At 43.3% G+C, this 22352-nt stretch overlaps 1 protein-coding gene across 5 annotated transcripts in view; it reads left to right on the top strand.

The window, feature by feature from the left end:
• adamts13 (ADAM metallopeptidase with thrombospondin type 1 motif, 13) overlaps nucleotides 1–22326 on the top strand; it is a 30026-nt gene extending 7700 nt beyond the window's left edge. For 2 of the 5 annotated variants that reach the window (XM_079516449.1, XM_079516450.1), the window contains 29 exons: nucleotides 2919–2998; nucleotides 5123–5180; nucleotides 6869–7002; nucleotides 8451–8534; nucleotides 9034–9158; nucleotides 9757–9903; nucleotides 10201–10335; nucleotides 11281–11431; nucleotides 11916–12020; nucleotides 12481–12635; nucleotides 12755–12818; nucleotides 13158–13284; nucleotides 13463–13611; nucleotides 14574–14694; nucleotides 14773–14853; nucleotides 14961–15145; nucleotides 15462–15618; nucleotides 16539–16668; nucleotides 17292–17471; nucleotides 17609–17807; nucleotides 17893–17998; nucleotides 18186–18315; nucleotides 18483–18671; nucleotides 18887–19091; nucleotides 19373–19703; nucleotides 20128–20271; nucleotides 20699–20875; nucleotides 21861–22036; nucleotides 22139–22326. In XM_079516449.1, the coding sequence (XP_079372575.1) occupies nucleotides 2993–2998; nucleotides 5123–5180; nucleotides 6869–7002; nucleotides 8451–8534; nucleotides 9034–9158; nucleotides 9757–9903; nucleotides 10201–10335; nucleotides 11281–11431; nucleotides 11916–12020; nucleotides 12481–12635; nucleotides 12755–12818; nucleotides 13158–13284; nucleotides 13463–13611; nucleotides 14574–14694; nucleotides 14773–14853; nucleotides 14961–15145; nucleotides 15462–15618; nucleotides 16539–16668; nucleotides 17292–17471; nucleotides 17609–17807; nucleotides 17893–17998; nucleotides 18186–18315; nucleotides 18483–18671; nucleotides 18887–19091; nucleotides 19373–19703; nucleotides 20128–20271; nucleotides 20699–20875; nucleotides 21861–22036; nucleotides 22139–22294 (4107 nt within the window). In that variant the 5' untranslated portion in view covers nucleotides 2919–2992 and the 3' untranslated portion in view covers nucleotides 22295–22326. Of the gene's footprint in view, nucleotides 1–2918; nucleotides 2999–5122; nucleotides 5181–6868; nucleotides 7003–8450; nucleotides 8535–9033; nucleotides 9159–9756; nucleotides 9904–10200; nucleotides 10336–11280; nucleotides 11432–11915; nucleotides 12021–12480; nucleotides 12636–12754; nucleotides 12819–13157; nucleotides 13285–13462; nucleotides 13612–14573; nucleotides 14695–14772; nucleotides 14854–14960; nucleotides 15146–15461; nucleotides 15619–16538; nucleotides 16669–17291; nucleotides 17472–17608; nucleotides 17808–17892; nucleotides 17999–18185; nucleotides 18316–18482; nucleotides 18672–18886; nucleotides 19092–19372; nucleotides 19704–20127; nucleotides 20272–20698; nucleotides 20876–21860; nucleotides 22037–22138 lie in introns of those variants that run through there. The other 3 variants (XM_079516452.1, XM_079516453.1, XM_079516451.1) reach the window with 3 other exon arrangements.
• Nucleotides 22327–22352: the final 26 nt, after the last annotated feature.

The following is a 22352-nucleotide window of genomic DNA, read 5'->3' as shown; positions in this document are numbered from 1 at the left end:
GCCTGTTCACTCCTCATGCATTGAAGGAAACTCCCCCCCTGTTAGGTGATAATAAAGCGGCCTGTTCACTCCTCATGCATTGAAGGAAACTCCCCCCTGTTAGGTGATAATAAAGCGGCCTGTTCACTCCTAGTCTCCTCATGCATTGAAGGAAACTCCCCCCTGTTAGGTGATAAAAAAGCGGCCTGTTCACTCCTCATGCATTGAAGGAAACTCCCCCCTGTTAGGTGATAATAAAGCGGCCTGTTCACTCCTCATGCATTGAAGGAACCTCCCCCCCTGTTAGGTGATAATAAAGCGGCCTGTTCACTCCTCATGCATTGAAGGAAACTCCCCCCTGTTAGGTGATAATAAAGCGGCCTGCATTGAAGGAAACATGAGCTCAGTTCAGGGCTCTCCCCAGGTTGGCTAAGGGAGAGTAGCGCCCAGTTAGGGGTGGGCGATAAGGTGATACATATTGTATCAGGATATTCAGAGATTTGCAGATCTATAGGCATACCTTAATTTATACTTTTGTAGAACGATGGTTTTGTTAGCCAAAATTATTAAGTATTTTGGTCTAAATGTTCTGTTACTCCTTTTTCTTTTAGGTTCTGTTACTTTGTAGGTGGTTGTACTGTTTAAGTAACTTGAACAATAACCCTGAAAAACGCATTAAAAAAATATTGTGATACTGCTTGAAAAACAATATTGTGATATTTTTCCATATCGCCCACCCCTACGGCATAGGGGTGGGCAGAGTGCCCAAAGTTGAAAGAAGATGGTCAAATTATCTGAAGTTTAAGCTTTGCCCCTGGGGGCCCCTGAGGGCCCAGAAGGCCCAAAGAAGGACACAGTGCTCTATTGGGATGTGGGAACAATATATTGAAAGATTGGAGCACAGATCTGTCAGGAAAAAAATATGATCCTAATGGCCCAAATAATGGGGAAGGGTGTTTGACTTATAGCCTGCAACATGATCTGTGAATCTTAGGCTGATTAGAGACTAGTCTCTAATAATAATCTAATCTCTAGATTTAGAGATTAGAGACGGCGGAGTTCAACTTCAGGCATCCGGGCCTTACCGGCTTCAGATTTGGGCAAGAGGAAGTGGGCAGAGTTATATGAGAACCCTTCAATTTTGGGCACTAGGACCATTCAGATTCAGGTATCCGGTCCTTGGTTTGGGCACTGGGCGGGGCTTTGGGTGGGGCTTCGGGCACCGGGCAGGGCCCGAAGGGGAAGCGGGGCATGTGACGTGAGTGCCCCTAGCTGTACAGCCGGAGTTCCCTGAAGTTGAAAAGGCCTTCACTGAATCTGAAATGCCTCAAATTTCAGGTTTAGGCTTCGGCTTCAGATCCAATCACCCGTTAACCGAACCTGAACTAAAACATTTCAATTGCAGAATACCATTCAGATTTGGGCATTCGATGTACCTGGATCTGAAGCAAAAGTGCCCGATACTGAAATTTACCCTGAGTTATTGGCAGCGCGACATAAAACGTAGAACCTATTTAAGTAACATATAAGCTAAAAACTAAAAGCAAAACATGGACAAACATTTAAAAAGAGCCTCAGTATGTATGATGACATGCAATTCATATAGAAAAGTAAAAAGTTACCAACACCACGCACAGCCTATGGATAAAGAATTATTATTGTTACTATCTTAATTTAACACTATAGCTACCAGCCAAATGCTGCTAGACATTGAATGAGGCTGATTGTCTCGCATAGCCATACACCATTGAGGAATTGCATTATAAATAGTGCAAGAGGTAGATTACTTTTTGAATCCAAAGGTTGGCCTCCTGTCCTGAATTCCATTCATAATCAATTGAATGAGATAAAGACACAGAAAGACCTGAAAAGACAGAGCAGATAAAGGCGAGAGAATGAGTTATTATTATTATGGGTGAAAAAATGGGTTAGAAAAATCGTGGGATAAAAAATGTAGGAAAAAAAAACATCCCCTCTTCACAGCAGGGGGAAACACTCATACATTATATTGTATTTGAAAAATCTATGTCATGATTAGTGATGATGTGTTTCTGTGCCATGTTGTCATTTGCTTAGCATCAGTCATTATGGCAGCTTCATAAATAGTCAATAGCAGAACTTTCCATAATAATGCAGCATTAATGAGTCTGACATGAAAGATCCTGATTTAGGCAAGGCAGTGCCTTCTGGGCAAAATGCTGAGATAAAAAACAAGCCAAGGGATTTCAATATTTAGTTTCTCAGTTTTGTCTCAATACTGTGCTTACTAGACAGGGTTTCCATGTGAGCTGTTTAAATGAAAGATAGCAAATGCTGTGCCATTTCAAGATTAAATTGATCACAGATCATTTATTGTTATGGCTTCACCTTTCATTGACGCTTATTATTTATACAATGTATGAGGCCAAAAGGATTAGGTGTACAGACTATTGTACAGGACAGTGTGTGCACTGTGAGTTCTGTGATTCTCCAGAACCAGTGTGACAGATGGAGGGAGAAAACAAGGGCAGCTGATGAATGAGAATCCTTTTATATGCAGTGCAAAACAGATCCAGTGTACAGCAATGTATCTCAGTGGAGGAAAGAGTGGGTTAAAACGTTCAACACAATGTTTCTTGAAACAAACCAAAATCCCCCTCAAAAGTCTCAGATTTGATCGTATATTATTGATGTAGCCTATGTTAACATAAGTGACCAGTTATGATAAAAGAAAATAAACTTTGCTGTTGCTATTATATTTATTATTATTATTATTATTATTATTATTATTATTACCATTATTATTATTATTATTATTATTATTATTATTATTATTATTATTATTATTATTATTATTATTATTACAATTATTATTATTATTATTATTATTATACCTTGGTCTTTAGTATCACCACACAGAAATGCAACAATTAACTCTGATTAACCTTTTCCCTTTTCAGTAATTGCTGCTCGAACAACATGTTTTGGAAGACATCAACTAGAAGCATCAGTTGGACACACTTGGGCATCCCATATGGCTGTATGTATAATTCAGACCATCATGAATACACAATCCCAGCTCCTTCCTTTCATATAAAGCGTGGGTATGCAGATACAATGACACATATCACAGTCTGTAGCATTGCTCTGGTATTCAGTCTGGGCATGGGCATGGAGGTTTTTAGTGGAACATTGATGCTGGTTTAATGCCTGTGAAACGCAGCTGTTAATTGAGAGTGACAACAGACAGATATCTGGCAGACGAATGGCAGATGGGGCCTGAATCCCTGGCATTATGGAGATAAAGTATACCCCTCAGGAAAGAGAGGATGGGCAGACATGGAGAGAGAGAGAGAGAGAGAGAGAGAGAGAGAGAGAGGGAGGGAGGTGGAGTTTACCCTATACAGCCTTACTGTGAAAATAACGTTGCTGCTATTCCATGACACACTTGTGTAATCATTAAAATAAGTGTAATGCGTGCGTGCGTGCGTGCGTGCGTGCGTGCGTGCGTGCGTGCGTGTTTGCGTGCGTGCGTGCGTGCGTGCGTGCGTGCGTGCGTGCGTGCGGGGTGGGGTCGTGAGGGCACAAGGAACGAAGACAAAGATGGGACTTATTAACACAGCTGAACTTCATCTTGAAACTGGGACCATTTTTAAGAGGGTCTCTTCAGTTTGTTATCAGAGAGGACATGTTTAATTGCCTATCATCAAAGGCATAGAAAGTAGTTCAGCTATGATGGATAATAAGTAAATTACTTGTGACGTACAGAATTATGAACAAAACACTCGTACTTTGAAATGAAAGATGGAAAAAGAATGTACCCAAGTATTACTTGGCTATTTTTGGTCACTTAACTGCCCATAGGTAAACAGGTCAATTTGATCCTTCACAGCATGTACTCCACAGCGTGTTACATGATAATCACAAGCTTTTTAAAACAGTCCTGGTTTTAGAAGTTTAAGTTTTCATTTTTGTTATTGGTTAAACAAATGTTTGGTTATTAATATGCTGTCATAAGGGGCTTTGAACACAGTTGTCTGTTACCTTCTTGAAATCCAGTGAGAAAGGTCTGAGAAGTCTAGCACAAATAGAAGCATGTTGCCCTCTAGTGGTTGTAAAGTATTAGTGAACTAACACTGTAATGCAAAATTGCAAATGCATGATACAGTTGAGTAGTTTGTATTAATTCATTACATGATTGTGGCAGTAAAAAGGTTCAGTTCAGTATTGTGGTTTTAGATGTCAAATTAATTATACATCCTATAAGCTATCAGTGAAATCCTCTCAAATTAATACATTCCAATTCTGCAGCACAACCTTCATGAATTGTTATGGATTTCCTTCAGCCCAAAACGACTATTAAGAAATACTCCTGAGCAACGGGACACATAATATTGATTTTTATTACAATCAAACAGGAAGTGACTAATGAATTAGTCAAAGCACCCATAAATGAACCGAACCCATTGATCTTTCCTCCTGAAAAACACACACACCCACACACACACACACACACACACACACACACACACACACACACACACACACACACACACACACACACACACACAGACAGAGTGACGTGTGCCACAGATCAACTTTGTCCCTAGTGTTTTGGTAAACACACTGTCCACTTCCCTGCGAGGCTGGCTCCAGTTTGACTGAGAGCCGGGGCGAACCACGTCGCATACTGTATCAGAGATCCCCTCCCGGGCCTTAAAGCAGGTCGTCAGGTAGACCAGAACAGGAAGGAGAGGAGATATGGCGTTTATGATGCTGCTGTGTCTGCTGTCACTGCTGCCTGGCTCCACTGCTCTAATGAGATCTCCATTGGTGGAGGAGGTAGGTCGAGAACACGGGGGAGCATACAGTACAGGAGCCACAGTAGTGCTTCACGAGACCTCTGCTTGGGACATCTGCAAAGTACATTGAACTCTTCAACTTTCAACTGTTTATTGTCCTCGCGGTACATGTACCTACAGAGAGACATAACTACATTTTAACAGGATCTCTGTCTTATACGATAGCCCTATATATATATATATATATATATATATATATATATTGTGATGTGAAATGAGATGAAACGGATGCAAGACAGGAATAGGCCAAATGCTGTGAAGATATACTGATATATATGTCACTGTTTTGTGTTTCTCTCAAGGTTTTTCAAAACTCTCACAATCAAAGGGATATGGGATCTCAACCTGACACTGCCTCAGGTACATTTGTTTGGCTGAACTACTGTATAAAGCCTAATTTATGCTCTGTAGTATGACAGTGTCGCTTGCCAAAAAGAACTGGTCTACAAGCTATTAGCTTTTACATCAGCTCTTTTTGGCAGCGACACCCGTGTGTGATGGAGCGTAAAGGAAGCTTAACAACTGTTTGAAGAAATGCATTCAATGCTGTGGCAACTGTCTTGCTATTACTGTCATAAGGAAACGCTGCATTATACGACGCAGTGTGCATCAGAGGACCTCATTTACATAAGATAAGGCACTCTGGAGAAGTAGTAGCTCTGCTGTGAAATCAGAGAGAAACATCCAGGCACTCAGGAAAGAAATAACAGTGGTTTTCATCAGGACAAGGATGAAGAAACGACTCTGGTCGAAACATGTTGACTTTTTAACTGTTTTTATTGTCTCCACCAGGCCGAAGGCATGGGGAGAGAGTATGTTTTGCACTCCGTCCGTCCGTGTGTCCGTCCGTGTGTCCGTCTGTGAACAGCTAATCTCCGGCACCGTTAACCCGGTCAATGCCAAATTTTGCACACACACTCCCTGGATGCCAACGATGAACCTCTGCCCCAAAATTTCCAGAACGGCCTGTTATAGCGCCACCAGGAGGCCGCTTTGTGCAAAACAAAGAGCCATTCAACGAAACTGCTCTTTCAGATTTCTCAGACTCCATCCTGATTGGCTAAGATTGGCTTCCAAAGTTCGCAGGAGTACTCAGTTTCAAACAAAATGCTGCAAATAATGAACACATCATGTGATTTCCGTGAAATTGTGCACGCACATTCCCACTAGGCAGAGGAAGAAATGCCACATGAACATTTTCAACTCGGCCTCATGGTGGCGCTATAATTGGCCGAAAAGTGTTTTTACCTCTAACTGCACGGATCTGTGGATAACTTTGTATGCCAACTCCCTAGAGGCCAAGGAAAAACCTTTGCCTGGAATTTTTCACATCTGCTCTTCATAGCGCCACCAGGAGGCCGACATATGTAAAACACATTTTCTAATATTACTCCTTTAGATTTTATCCAAATTTCACGCAAATCGGTACACATGCTCTCCATAGTCATGTGATCAAGACGGGTTTGTTTGATTTCTTATAATCCACCCTCATTGGCTACGATTGGCTTCTAAACTTTTCAGGAGTAGCCCGCTTTGTACCCGTTTTGGACAAATCGCCACAACTACTCAACGCAGCGTCCGATTGTGGTGAAACTGTGCATGCATATTCCCACTAGGCTTTGGAAGAAATGCCACTTGACAGTTTTCAAATCAGCCTCATGGTGGCGCTACAACAGGCCAAGCTGCGTCTCACACACACACACACACACACACACACACACACACACACACACACACACACACACACACACACACACACACACACACACACACACACACACACACACACACACACACACACACTGCTCCTAAACATTTTGCCAAACATCACACACACACTCCTATCCTCCTGGTGGAGACCTGTGCCCAGAAGGGCACTTTTTCTAGTTATACATATTTCCTCCATTTTGTGCCTTTATCTTTCTCTTCATTTTACATTCTTGTTGATCCAGAAGCACCTTCAAGACCAATAGTCTTCTCAATTCTCCGTTAAGCACCTGTTTTTCTGCCTCCTTTAGCTCTGTGCTATAATTTCTCTTTAACCACAGTCAGCAGGCGGTTTCGCAGGGCCAATGTGATGCCTGATGTGACACATCTGGAACTACTGGTGGTCGTGGATTCTGATGTCCAACAGGCCCACAAACAGGACACTGAGAGATACATCCTCACCAACCTTAACATCGTGAGCTCCCACACACACACACACACACACACACACACACACACACACACACACACACACACACACACACACACACACACACACACACACACACACACACACACACACACACACACACACACTCACACTCACACACACACACACACACACACACAAACCACATAGGTATATGACAAAAAATTAACTGAGTGGTGTAAGGTCTTATATAGCCTGTCTGACGTAATGAAATCATGTCTGACGTATTGAAATCACACCCGGGTGAACAGGGTGAACATAGCAACCATGCTAATCTTTTCTGCACAGACTAACAAAGCCAGTTGTAGGAGTGGTTTACACCACTCAATAATTAAATCACACCCGGGTGAATAGGGTGAACATAGCAACCATGCTCATTTTTTCTGCACAGACTAACAAAGCCAGTTGTAGGAGTGGTTTACACCACTCAATAACGAGAATATCTGATTTACAAGCTCACAACACATCCCATTGTGGTGCGTTGTGAGCTTGTAGATCTGTTATTTTTGAGTGGGGCAACCACTCCAAGGAACAACAATGTCCCTATGTCCTTGCACATGTCCCTATGTCCCTATGTCCCTATGTTTAGAGTACCAGTAGGGGCAAAAGTGGCGCTGTTGTGCTAGAAACAGAGAGAGAGAGAGATAGTGTTGCACTGTTGCCTGCTAATTACAGAGAGAGAGAGAGAGAGAGAGAGAGAGAGGGAGAGGGGGACAGAGAGAGGGAGAGGGAGAGGGAGAGGGGGAGGGGGAGGGGGAGGGGGAGGTGTCTGCTAATTCCCCCACACAGTAACTCTGTCATTTCTCGACCGTTTCGGACGGGCGGCTCGCCGGAAGCGGGCTGGCACCCTGGGCGGGTTCCTGTGGGTCTGGAAGTTCCGGGGACCCACCGTGTACCCCCACACAGAGTTGCACCACTCAGTTCACACAGGTGTGATTTTCTTTAAATGTTGGAAAAAAATCTTCAACCACTTATCAGGAGTCGGATTACCAGGGCAACAGTGACAGTAGAGAGCTCCAGAATTTCCTTTCCCGGGCAACATTAGTCACTTCATCCTGGGAGATCCCAATGCGTTCCAAGGCCAGCATGGAGATATAATCCCCCCATCTGGCCCTTGGTCTGCCAAGGTCTCCTCCCAGAGGGACGTGCCAGAGGACCTCCCTAGGGAGACAGACGCTCAGGAATACTAGATACCCGAACCACTGTTAAATTGTTAAATTGTGATATTATCAAACATACCAGAAGAAGGGAAAAAGTTGTTGGCGATAAAAAATAAATCACCAGAGCGCGATACCAAAACCAGAGGTATGTAACACCCCCCCCCCCCCCCCCCCCCCCCCCCCCCCCCACACACACACACACACACACACACACCTGTTGCATGATTCAAAGACTCGCCTGCCTGCTCTGCACTCCATGTAATTTCCCCACAGGCCTCGGAGCTGTTGAGGGACATGACCTTAGGGGCCAATATGAGGGTGCACCTGGTACGCATGATCATCCTGTCAGAGCCAGAGGTCTGTCCTCTTCTCCACAGTCACATTCAAGTTCACTGTCACATGCACTAAATACCATGACAATAGGCTGTAAAACATAAACAATATACATAAAAAAAGTACTTCTTTCTATGGTTCAACATGTTCAGTTTATACTTAAAACACATGCATGAACATATGATATAATACAGAAAATGAACAGCGAGATTGGGGCATTGGGTTGATAGACTGTCTGTTATGCTTATGGCACATAATGATAAGAATCATTTATTTCCCTTTAGTTGTTGTGGTGGTACAATATTTATCACTATACATTTGCACATACGTGAAATTCATCTGCTGCATTCACCCATCCAAACTATTAGTAGCAGTGGGTGCTATTTATACAGGGAGGGGAGGGAGCAGTAAGGGCCGGGGTTAAGTGTCTTGCTCAGGGACTCTTCAACACAGACTGGGATGAGCGGGGGCCCAGAGGACCTCTCTACCCACTCAGCTACTAATTCTTTCCTCTCTCTTCTAGCCAGAGATCCAAATGTCTACCGACATTACTGCTTCTCTTAGAAGTGTGTGTGACTGGGGTCGAAGGATCAACCCTTCCAATGACACAGACCCATTGCATGCCGATCTTCTGCTTTACATTACCAGGTACTCAATTGGACTGGCTCTAGATGTGTCTGGAGTCTGGCTCTACGAGCTTCACTCATAGGTTTTATTGTGACATGATTATTCTAAGCACACCAGTAAATAATGAAGCATTTGGTCATTTTGAATCTTTTAGTTTTTTCCATATTTCCATAGTGCTGCTGTTGGGTGGGAATGTTATGTCCAAACATAACCTGTGTTCCAACGGATCCATTGTAGTTAAATATTTATAAAACCCACAGACGTCACGTAACCACTTTCAAATGAACTGAAATAGTTATAGCAGATAGCAGATCTACAAACTTACAATGCGTTGTGGTGCGACACATTGTGAGCTCGTAAATCGGGTATTTTTGCTACTTTTGTGCGACACATGGTCGATTGACGAAGTAGGGCCTTCATTTATGAAAAATCACACCTGTGTGAACTGAGCGGTTGCTCAACAACAATGCTGGCTGGCAGCAGTATTGCAGCTGTTCGTACTCAGACATACAGACATACACACTCGGCCAGTCATTCGAGCGATGTGGCACCGCTCAAAAACATTATGTGGAAATATAGACCTCTAGATCCTACATATAATTTGTTATCCTATCAACAGGTATGACCTGGTGCTGCCTGATGGGAACAAACTCGTCAGGGGTGTGGCACAGCTGGGCGGGGCTTGCACCAGTGACTGGAACTGTGTGGTCACAGAGGACACAGGCTTTGATCTGGGTATCACCATTGCACACGAGATTGGACACAGGTAGAGCATAACTCTAATAAGCCTGGCATCCCTATTTATGTACTAATGACAGATTACATTCTAAAATAGCGGGAAATAGATGATCTACAAGCTCTGGACTTGCAGACTGGATAAATTCGCTGCATGACACCGTCGTCCAATGAAGTATAAAATATGGCTTATATACCGTCCATATGGTTAATGAAAGATTTATAATATGTATTTTATTGTTGTTGTTGTTGATGATGATGATGTTGCACCAAAGCCTTAACATCCTGTTATTAACTTTTTTAAGTGTCATGGTTTATTTTTAACCAGTTTTGGAATAAACCACGATGGTGTAGGAAACACCTGCAGCACGAGTGGGTTCATGATGGCCACTGATGGAGGCTACAACAGTGTGGATCTCACCTGGTCCCAATGCAGCAGGCAGCAGCTGTACACCTTCTTCAGGTGGGACCACCTGTATTATGCAGCTGTGCACTAAAATGACACCCATTCATCATGTGAACTGCCACCGTTCAAAGTGGCATTTTTCTTCAGCATTTCACCAATAAGACATGCAGCATACACAGTAAACTCCCACAATGTTCATTGAGAGAGTAACGGGTCTATTTGGTTATATTTGTACTTCTAAGGCAGTGGTTCCCAAACCTTTTCGCTTGAGACCCAAAAGACAAATGTGGTGTCTCCCTGGGCCCCAAACTTACAAAAATACATTCTGAGCCCTATTTCAAAAATAGTGAAAACAGCCGATCTGCCAGCTCACAGCTTGTATATTGGCTATTTTGACTATTTCATAAATGGTTTTTATATTCATTGAATTGTTTTTGAGTTTTTGGTTATTATAAAAATACATTTGCGGTTTTGTTTTGGCTGAAATCCATGAATGGCAACAGATCGCTCTGTTCCCATTGAAATGCATTGGCAGACTCCCCCACATAGGCAGAATTAAAGTTTGGTGTGACCGCACCCTTAGGCAGTATAAGATTAAATGATATAATGATACATTCATATTAACTTCCTTGTGTGGGGGCTGTGCTGTTTTTCGTTTGAATGTTTTCACTAAGCTACTTTTAACACCAAGGGATCACTGTCCCCAAGAGGTGACATCACTCACTTACTGTACACACTTTAGTAAGGCTCAAATAGCAACTCTAAAAATGACAATGTCTACAGTAGTTCAATAACCTTTGTTAAGCAAGCACCATAATTCACCTGGTTTATTGTATGTGTCTATTGCTTTTCATGTGATACACGAATGTACAAATCTATACGAATGTAGACTGTTGCCCTTATGTCAATTAAAAAGTGTATCCACCTTTGTGAGGCACATTAAGCAATAAGCATACAATCTAATTAGACTGATGTGTATGTGAATGGTGGTCCCAATCCCAGTCAAAGAAAGGCTCAATGTGTACAAGATTTGCCTGCAATGGGAGGCTCCCTGCAAGACTGGAAACCAGGGCTATACTATGGAGTGGATGACCAGTGTCGGATAGCTTTCGGCAACACGGCCAGGGCCTGCTCTTTCACTAATACTGACATGGTAAGGATCACACGTGATGCCCAGTCTGAGGTGATACTGAGCATGTCAGTCATTTTACTGTCGAAAACAATATAGATCTACAAGCTCACAGCGGGTCGCGTGGCATTGTGGCGCGTTGTGAGGCTACAGTTGGAGGCCATCGATATTGTCCTTTTCTTTTTGCTGAGGTTTGCGTGATCTGCGCAAAAGGACAGTTAACCCATTTTGGGCGGGAACCCCTTTTGGTGTTTTAAACATTGTTATAATTTAGCTATTGAAAAATAGCAGATCTACAAGCTCATAGCGCGCCACCGAGTGGCGCGCTACGAGCTTGTAGGTCTGCTATTTTTGAAAAATCGTGAAAATATTTATTTCAGAAAACTGGAGGATTTAGAAGGATTTTTTAAAATTTTGAGGTCAGGCCTAAATGGGTCAAATGATAAGGGACAATATCGGTGGCACCCAACTGTACACAGTACAGTATTGATGTTTTCTGTGTGTTCAGCCGGTGTGTCGTGTCCTGTCCTGCCACGTTAACCCTGGGGATGACAGTTCCTGCAAACGCCTTCTGGTTCCACTGCTGGACGGAACAGAGTGTGCACCTAATCAGGTGGTGATCTATTATTAACAGTGGCTTAAAGTAACTAAGTACATTTACTCAAGTACTGTACTTGAGTACAGTTTTGATGTCATTTTACTTTACTGGAATATTTCCAATTTTCAATAATTTTACTTTCTACTCCACTACATCTCAGACTCAAATATTGTACTGGTTACTTAATTAATTATTTGATTATTATATTTATATTTAATATTTAATTATTTGAAAACTTTTGAAGATCCTGATTATTATTATTATTATTACAAAACTACTTTTCCCACCACTGCTTGTTACCAGCCGGTGACCATACATACGTCTGCTTTTACACTTTGGAAATCCTATGTTGTGAAGTTCCACTGTGTCATGGCATTTTATCAAAATGTTTCCTCTAAATCTGTCAGCAATACGAATAGTAATTTACACAGAGGTTTTTAATGAAAGGATATCTTATTTCTTATCTTCCCTACAGTGGTGTGTGAAGGGGCGTTGCGTGTCCCCAGACCAGCTAAGCTCCACGGTGGTGGTGGTGCATGGTTCTTGGTCCAGCTGGTCTGCTATGACCCCTTGCTCACGGACATGTGGTGGGGGAGTCAGGTATCGCCTGAGGCAGTGCAATAACCCAAGGTAACAAATATGATGCCAGTGTTACTACAGTAATAACAATGTGATGGTAGTACTTAATCTGATATGACTAAATATATGGGATTTATGCATCAGGATACTTGTCATGTGTAATGTTCCAGACCTGCGTTTGGAGGGAACTATTGTGAGGGCCAGGACATTGAAGCTGAACTTTGTAACTTCCAGGTAAGTGCCCACTGGTTATGTTGACAATGGGCCTCTATACAGTCAATAGGGTTTACAATTTAGACATTAGACTGATAGACAGACAGACATGACAAGGATTTTAGCTGCTGCTCGTGGTTGTAAATAGCCACCATGACTCTGTGACACTGTCAATCTCAGCCTTACACCTTACTTAATATATTCAGAGCAAAGAGAGGCCCGAGAATTTGTCTCCTTGTCACCCACCTTCTCCTCTGTTCTCTGCTGGCACCTGGCCTGATTCTATCTATATAGCATTCTTAGCATTTGAGGTCATGCTTATATACTTTAGAATCGTGTCTTTTTTTCCCTTGATTGTAGCCATGTGAGAGCACCCAGTTGGACTTCATGGCAGAACAGTGTTCCAAGACAGACTCCCAGCCCCTCTACCTGTTGCCAAACATTGCTTCTCTGTATACTTGGACTCCTGCTGTAGGCTTTGTCACAGGTGAGAACATAAATTGTACTGCTCTCCAACATTTCAGCAACAAAGAATATTATAAACATACAAGATAAGTACAAGCAGCGAGATGTCACTATTCATTGTATGACACAGTATATCGGTGTGAATAATGCTATTAGTATTGTCTTGATTTATTTGACCTTTTATGACTCATCACCACCAGGGGATGAACAGTGCAGACATATGTGCCAGTCTGAGGGAGAAAACTTCATAGTAAGTCGTGGGTCTCAGTTTGTGGATGGAACGCGGTGCGAGCCACTTGTTGCAGCACCCCTTGGCTCTACAGCTGCTTGTCTACAAGGGAAATGCCAGGTAAACAGTGGCGTGCACAGATAGACACTAGGGGGTGCTAGAGCACCCCCTGCCCTTTTGGCAATGTGCCCTTTTGAAAAAAAATAAAAACCTTTTTTTTAACTTTTTTTTTTTGATTTTTCAAAAATAGCAGACCTACAAGCTCGTAGCGCGCCACTCGGTGGCGCGCTATGAGCTTGTAGATCTGCTATTTTTCAATAGCTAAAGCATAACATAACATAACTTGAGCACCTGCCCCTCTAAATGTCTGTGCACGCCACTGCAGGTAAACATCTTACCAGTGGTGGAAGAAGTACTTTTTTGAGCGGTGCCAACCGCCTCCATTAAGTGACTTTGTGTGTATGTCTGTCTGTCTGAGTATGACCCATTGACCCCTGTCTGAGTACGAACCACTGACCCCTGCAGCTGGGCCATTCACACTGAGCAGTCAACTGATTGGGGTTGATTGGTACACACGCACGCACGCATTCATTCATGCACACACACACACACACACACACACACACACACACACACACACACACACACACACACACACACACAGTAACTATAACAATAAAAGTATAGTTGCACCGTGTAAAAGTCCTACAATAAGCGTTTTACTAGACAAAGTACAAAGCTATTGTCAACTCAGTACCAAAATAAAAGTACTAATTATGCAGAATGGGTGAATAAAAAAATGCCTAATGTGTTTATTGATTTGATTTTAAATAAAATCTATTATTATTATATTATTATTATTATTATTATTATTATTATTATTATTATTAGAAACAGAAGACAGGAGGCCCTATGGGCCTCATGCCCATACAATTTGACTTACTTACTTGCCTCTGCGATGTAGACGTATAAAAAAAATATTGAATTGAGGTCTGGTCTGACATGTCAGAGAATTAGATACCATATCATACCGTGATACTCTTAAACCAATAATTTTGATTAATTGATTGGTCTCTAACAAGCTGTTTGGCTGCGATGGTGTACTGCATTCTGGGAAAGTAGAGGACATCTGTGGAGTGTGTGGTGGAGACGCCTCGTCCTGCATTTTCACGTCCAACGCCTACAACGGTGGCCGGGCCAGAGGTACGAGCACGAAACAGAATATAATGGAAACTTGTCATTTTTTATTCCTACATTAACTGCATCTCTTCTTTCTGTTAGAGTACGTTACCTTCCTTTCTCTGCCAGTGAACGCCACACGGGTGCACGTGGTCAACATGGCGCCTGTCTTCACTCATATGGGTGAGAGAGAGCAGCGGGTTTATATGAGAGAGGGATTCAGTGGGTAATACTATTACTATTAATAGAACAGAACCAAAGGAGCTGGTGTTTACCGTTCTCCATTACAGCTGTGATGCTTGGGGACCATCAGTATGTTGTGGCTGGGACGGGTGGCATGGCTCTCAACACGACCCACCCCTCCCCACTGGATGACCACCATCTGGCATACAGCCTGTATCTGACCCCGGACCTTTTGCCCCAAATGGAGGAGCTTTGGCTTCCTGGGCCACTGCAGCAGGAGACACACATACAGGTCATAATAATAATAATAATAATAAATAGAGCATTATAGTTATTACTGGCAAACTGCAGGTTGGGTTCAACTGATCATGTTCAATAATATTAAATCCAGGAATTGGATTTAACCACATTAACCCTGACATCCCTATTTGAAATAACATAGCAGATCCACAGTCTGACGACGTTGGTAGCTTGAAGATCGGCTATAGTGTAAAATAGGGCTTAAGTAATTAAATGCAAATTGCATGAATGAAATCGGGGAAATTGTGCATGTAAAACATCTGACCTTTACATCAGAGTCATATATTATTGTTAGTGTCACTTTTCAGGTCTATCGCAAATATGGAAAAGAATATGGAGAGAAAACGAATCCAAACATCACGTACCAGTTCTATGTACCCAACAATAATGATTATTTGACAGAGATCAAACCCAGCAGGAAATGGGTTGTCCTCACAACACCCTGTTCTGTCACTTGCGGCTCAGGTAAGAAACCGTTAATAATGAAACCAACAAAATAGAAAACCACCCAATATACTCTAGTATGGTTAGAATGAAATAAACAAATATATAGAAAATATTGGGAGCATGCTTGTTTTCTGCTGTAAAATGGCTTCCCAGTTGTTTTGAGGATATAAGGTTTCAAACAAGTGATACCCAAATCAAACTGCAGAAGAAACAATGTTGAAATTGAACGTTTATGCCATCATCTTAACGCTTTGTGTGCCCACACAACACTTTCACTTACTTTTTTTTGTTTTGTTGCAAAGACGTCCACAGACGTCTTGGGCACTACATACGGGACGTTTCCCAGGACGTCTGTGGACGTCTTGGGCACACAAAAATGTACCAAGTCTCTGTGTGTGTGTTGTGTGTGTACGTCTGTAATCCACGTAACTCGAAAACCGTTCTCACCACCGACTTCAAGTTCGACACACGCGTTCCACACCCCCACATGGAGTGCAGTGCCCGGTGTCGAGTCGGTCGGACCCACGGTTGTCCAGAACCGCCACAAAAAACCTCTGCCCAGGCTCTGCCCAGTGTCATATGGAGCTGGCCTGTTCTGACATCATTCTGACGTCTGCATAGACTCCATATTTGGGCATGCCTGACCAAGAACTCCATATATGGGCATAAAAGGGACACAGACATAATTTCTGGGTGGGGCATGCATTTCCAACTTGCATCGTTCCAAGTAGGCCAGTGCCCAATGGGCACAGCTGTAATAATTCTGAATGGAAAATGACCCAAACAAGCTCCAACAATCTGATTTAGTGAGAGGTTTGGTTTAGTCATGACAAATCACCCGATTAAACAGATCATGCCACAATAGAGGAAATGCAAGTTGATCAAATGACCCAAAACGGTGCCTTTTCAATTCATGTTTGTGCTCTCTTTTCTCACAGGCATACAGAAAGATATGTATGTGTGTGTAGATGAGGATACCAGCAAACATTTAGAAGAGCAGCATTGTACTGATCCTCCTCCATCCCTGCCCCTACAGACAGCATGTCAGCTCTCAGCCTGCCCTGCAAGGTTCACTTACACGCACGCACACATGCACTCTTTTCACATTTAATTAGAGATACATTTAATTTAAGGGGCTCTTGACAGAAAAATCTGTTGATTTAATATGAATTTACATTATTCATTCATTTGGCTTTACATTTACTGTGATGTCAGTGGGAGGAGTACGTCAGTGGAAAATGCTACTTAGCACTACTGAGGGATACAACTACCAGTTTCGAAATTACACATTTATTTTGTATAATTACACATGGTCTTTTAGAAATATAGTTTTAAAATCTGTAAGTGGTTTTCTATTTTTTGTACAGTGACCATTTAATTGGGGGTAATTAAAAAGTAATATCTACGCAATACATTATAGTCTTTCTATCAAGACAAGCAAGTACATTGTTGTAGTGCTTCAGCACCCTCTGGTGGACACATTTAAAGACAGTGACTTACATAAAATATTCATAGACAGCTTCATTATTACAATATTGTATTGTTACTTACTTTGTAAACTAATTAACTAAGGACAGCAGTGAGAATCAGTCATAAAGAATGAATTGTGCTTAAGGCTGGGACAAAATACAACTCTGATGTATAATAAGTGAGAGTCTGAGAGATGATTTCTTAGTTTTATATGACTACAGGTGGGAGATGGGGGAGTTTGGGCCTTGTAGCGCTTCATGTGGTGGAGGAGAGAGAGAGCGCCCTGTGAGATGTGTACAGGAACAAGGAGCTAATATTGTAAGGGTCCCAACCTCTGAATGCCCATCTGATTCAACCCCAAAGACCGTTCAACAATGTAATATTCAGGACTGCCCAGCCAGGTATACAGCCTCCAAAAGTGCAATTGTCATGTTGTCCATGTATTAATATACAACACCAACAGAATTGGATGTACTGTATAAAATAGAAAGTTCTGTGTGTTTATGTGTTTAAAAAGCTGCTCTTTCATATTTGACAGATGGAATGTGTCAGAGCCAGGGGTGTGTTCAGCTGTGTGTGGGCCAGGAGAAGCGAAACGCATCGTGTCATGTGTCCAGTCAAAAGGTGGACAGGTCGTCAAAGTGGATAATAGCTTCTGTCCAGAGCAAATCAGACCCCCTGACGCTGTGCCTTGTGTGGTGGATGTGTGTCCTATTGGCTGGGAGTCTAAGGGACAGGTACAGTGGATATGAACAGTAGAATATTGTACAAGTCTACATTCTGCAGAATCTTAAACAAAACACCTTATATTGTCCTTACCAGGAAACACCGCTTATAAAGTCGTCCGGTTTCATGCCACGCTCTGGACAGGCTCCTGTGTACGTCTGGAGTCCTGTTATCAGCCAGTGTTCAAAGAACTGTGGCAATGGTAAGTGAGGGCACTGGCCTTCTTTCATTCAGAACCCATGTCTTCAGCTAAAGCAGTGGTTCTGTCACGGTCCCCCAAATTTGTCCACAGACCCCCTGGAACCCCCTCAAGAACCCCTGGGGGTCCCTGGACCCCACTTTGGGGAACCAGTGAGCTAAAGATTAACCAAAGCCTGATATTTGTGTAGGAACCCTGCAGGTGTGGTTTTCCTGTGTGAACCACCAGACCAGACTGGGAGTGGCTGAGTTCCACTGTGACGGCTCTAGCAAACCACAGCCTTACTCTGAGCCCTGCAACACCTCCCCGTGTCCTGCTATGTGAGTCACCACCAATGCAAGCACAAACAACAGCATTTTGTGTATTTATCAATACTATGTAATATAAGCAACATAAATCATACTGTTCATACTATACAGTATATCAACGTAGTAACGTGTGCATTGTGTAATACAAAATATCAGCAGAAGCATGTTTGTGTCGGCAGATGGCGATCTAAGCAAGGAGTCTGCAGTGTGACATGTGGGGGAGGGGTGGTTAACAGAGTGCTGTACTGCACCCGAGAGACGGGAGGGGAGGGGGATGAGGAGGAGGAGGTGGTGGAGGATTCAGAGTGCAGTGCTTCTCACAAGCCCACAGCAGTGGTTACATGCAACACCAATAGTTGCCCAGCGAGGTAAATCACATACAGAATATAGAGACGTACTCACAAATGCCACAGAGATATAACTGCAGAGATGGGCTCGTACACACGCACGCACGCACGCACGCACGCACGGCACAGCACAGCACAGCACAGCACAGCACAGCACAGCACAGCACATCACATCAGGATAATAACCCCTCCCAATACCATAATAGCATCTCACACAGACACTGTGACCCATCCAGGTGGAAGGCTTTCAGTACATCACCTTGCTCAGTGTCCTGTGACCTGGGCGTAGCTCAGAGGACTGTGTCCTGTGTCCAGTTCATCCAAGGGAAGGAGAGGGTGGTGTCAGAGGAGACCTGTCATTCAGCCATTAAGCCAGCGACCACGGTGCCCTGCCTAGTGCAAGTCTGCACATTCAGATGGGAAGTGAAAGAATGGAGCCAGGTAATGCTTTCTGTGAGACAAAATGGAGCATGCGATGGAGGAGACATGAAGTACACCCCCCCCCCACACACACACACACACACACTCCCCAATACCCTATTTTGCTGATTGAAAGCATATTATTGAATGTAGGAGCACACATTATTTGTATGTGTTCATGCTTTTCTAAATACAGCCCTTTAGTGCATTATATCTCCATAAACAGGAAGACAACCCTAAATCTCCCACATTTTCTGATGCCAAAAGAATGTATTTTGTAATATTATGTTACTCTTCTCCAGTGTTCAGTGATGTGTGGATATGGGATCCAGTCCAGGGCTGTATCCTGCATGGGGCCTTCGAACCCTGAGCCCCTCAGCCCCCTGTTCTGCATGCACATGCCCAAGCCAATCACCATCCGGGGCTGCTACACGGCCAGCTGCAGAGACCTGGAGCCCACCACAGACCTCGCCCCCACCCACACAACCTCACTGCACGCCAGGGTGGAGGAGGCTACACCCACCGTGAAGGAACCTCCACCATCTCCTACTCTGAGGCGGCAACCAACTCTGGCAGCAGAGTTGGTCACCACCACCTCACAGACCATCTTGCCCACCCCCACACCTAAAACAAGTTAGGTGACACTATCACGAAAAGCTGAAGCTAATTGGTGTGACGCTGTCCTCCAGAGGTATTCTTTTTTTGAGTGGTGTAAACCACTCCTACAACTGGCTTTTGTGTGCATAAAAAAATGACCATGGTTGCTATGTTCAAAATAATTTCTGACGTAATTAAATCACACCCGGGTGAACTGGATGACCGTAGCAACCGTGGTCATTTTCTCTGCGCAGAAAAAGCCAGTTGTGAAATCACATCCGGGTGTGATTTCATTACGTCAGATCAGAGCTGATCAGGCTACATAATACCTTACCTTATTTCATTACGTCAGACATTACGTCAGACCACAGCTGATCATGCTATATAAAACCTTACACCACTCAGTTCACACGGGTGTGATTTTTTTTTCTCCTTCATCATGTTGTTTTCTTCTTTCCAGGTGTGTGTGGCCAGCTGCTCCTGGAAGAGACAGGTACGCTTGACTTAAGGAACGTGACAGGGCGCTGCACCGTGTCCATAGGTCGACCTCTAGATGAGGTCATTCACGTCAACGTGGAGTCGAGCTCGTTGAGCTGCAAGAAGAGTAAGTGTGTATACAACAATCCCTTATAGCAGACATGGATGTATGCATTATCCTATCAGTAATGGCGCTGCGTTCACACTAGCCGCGACAAAGCAACAATGTAGGCTACAATGGAATCCAGAGAAATGAAGCTACAAACTGACACCACAATGACCACATGAGGCACTACAACAAAAGTTCAGCAGACTTCAACTTTTTTCTGTTCTCCAATGATGCAATGAAGTGTCAATCAATCATGTTTTTGTTACTCAATTTCAACTCCCCTGCTCCGTTCTATAAAAAGGAAGGAAAACGAATTATTGCTGTTAGCGGTTCCCTGTGATATTTTACCCTGCAGCAGTGCAGATGAACACGCCCTGCCGTTTTGTAGCTTTAGTTGTCGATAGAATGAACAAAGCATAAGAATAACTTTGTGTTTTGCATGTAGAGGAGTTCCTGGCCTTCTTTGACCGCCTGGTGTTCGTAAGAAAATGTGAGCAGGTGGAGAATACTGCACTGATCTCCAGAACTAATGTCCTGTTGGTGCGCCAGAACCTCCTCACAGCAGGAAATGGGGTCCACCTCACCTACAGCTCTCAGAAGAACTCTAAGAAGACCCATCAGGGTAAGATAGCTTCCGTGTGGGCAATGGTGCGAGTGTTGTTGTCCCCTCACCTTTAGCTCAAGTGATGCAGGAAGTGTTCTTCCATTAAAATCCCTTAAACTGGTGGTGCATGGGTGGGACAGAGGCAAAGTACCTGGCCAACACATTGGAGACTTGGGGTTTGAATCCTTTTCCTCCAGCTTGGCCGGGGATCTACATTACAAACACAATTGGCCATGTTATTTAGGAGGGAAGCTGGGTGGAGAGACCAACCTTTGTCCCTGCATCAGCGACTCCTCAAGGGCACCTGTCAGCAGGGGTGTTGTACTGTGAGGAATAGTATGTTCCTCCATACGTGCTATGTTCTCGCAGTGAAATTCCTCACTGTCAGGTGAAAAGCGGCAGGCCATGTGTATCAGAGGAAGCATGCAGTTTCAATACAATCCCTTGGACCAATCAACATAAAGATCAACCAGTAGGGGTCAGCAGTGACACAATTACGCAATTATTTGGAAATGAGCATAATGCCTATATAAATGTGTGATTACAATAATTCCCCCAAACTGTACACTCACATCTCCACAAGCAAATGCTTTGGCATTTGCATCCCTATTAGCCCGTAGACTAATCCTCCTTAATTGGAAGTCGGATAAGGCCCTTCTTTTCAACAATGGCTAAAAGAAGTTCCATCATTCCTGCCTCTGGAAAAACTCAGGTATAGACAGAGCCCCCAAAAAAACTGTTGAGGACTTTTCCTTTCAGTGAACTGTAATCCGGACTATGTCCCTGTCTTGACTCTTTTTGACCTGTGATTGTCCCGCTGCTTTGTCACACCACTTTGTTTTTTTAGCCTGGGGGGGGGGGGGGGGGGGGGGGTTGTATGAGTAAAGTTTATAATGTGTGATTACATCAAATGTTTGCAGGATAAAATGCACATAAATTATGAAATTATAACTTAATACCAGTTGGCCACCGAGAGATGCCTTATGTTGTTTTTTTTATCCAGACTGTGACGTCCAGCTGTTTGCACCCAATGGGGTCTTTGAAAACCCCACAACGTCCAGTAGTAACCACACATGTCGAGTTCTGATCAATGCCCCACCCTCGGTGAAGATCAGAATCCAGGCACTGAGCATTGGACTCACGTTTAACAGGACCAACTCCCACTCCGCATACATCATGGTGAGAACAGGTTCTTGGATAGATATTGCCATCAGTGATTTGTGGTGTGTTGAATTTCACTGTAAAAATGTTTTTTTTTTTTCATCCATTGACATTACTCAGATCCGTGACATGGATGTCCTAAAGACCACTGTGTTTAAAGGCCACCAGCTCTTCCTCTGGCGCTCCACTGGGAACATGGCGGAGATAGAATTCCATGGAGAATACCTTCATTCCAAAGGGAGCTTCACAGCTCAATACTCATTTGTGCGGTTTTGATGTGGGATTCAGCAGCAGGAAAACAACAGTTTGCATAATGTACTTTAAGAAACTAAAG

The sequence above is a fragment of the Electrona antarctica genome (assembly GCF_951216825.1).
Source record: "Electrona antarctica genome assembly, chromosome: 12".
NCBI classification, from domain to species: domain Eukaryota; kingdom Metazoa; phylum Chordata; class Actinopteri; order Myctophiformes; family Myctophidae; genus Electrona; species Electrona antarctica.
This window is presented reverse-complemented; position numbering and strand designations above follow the sequence as displayed.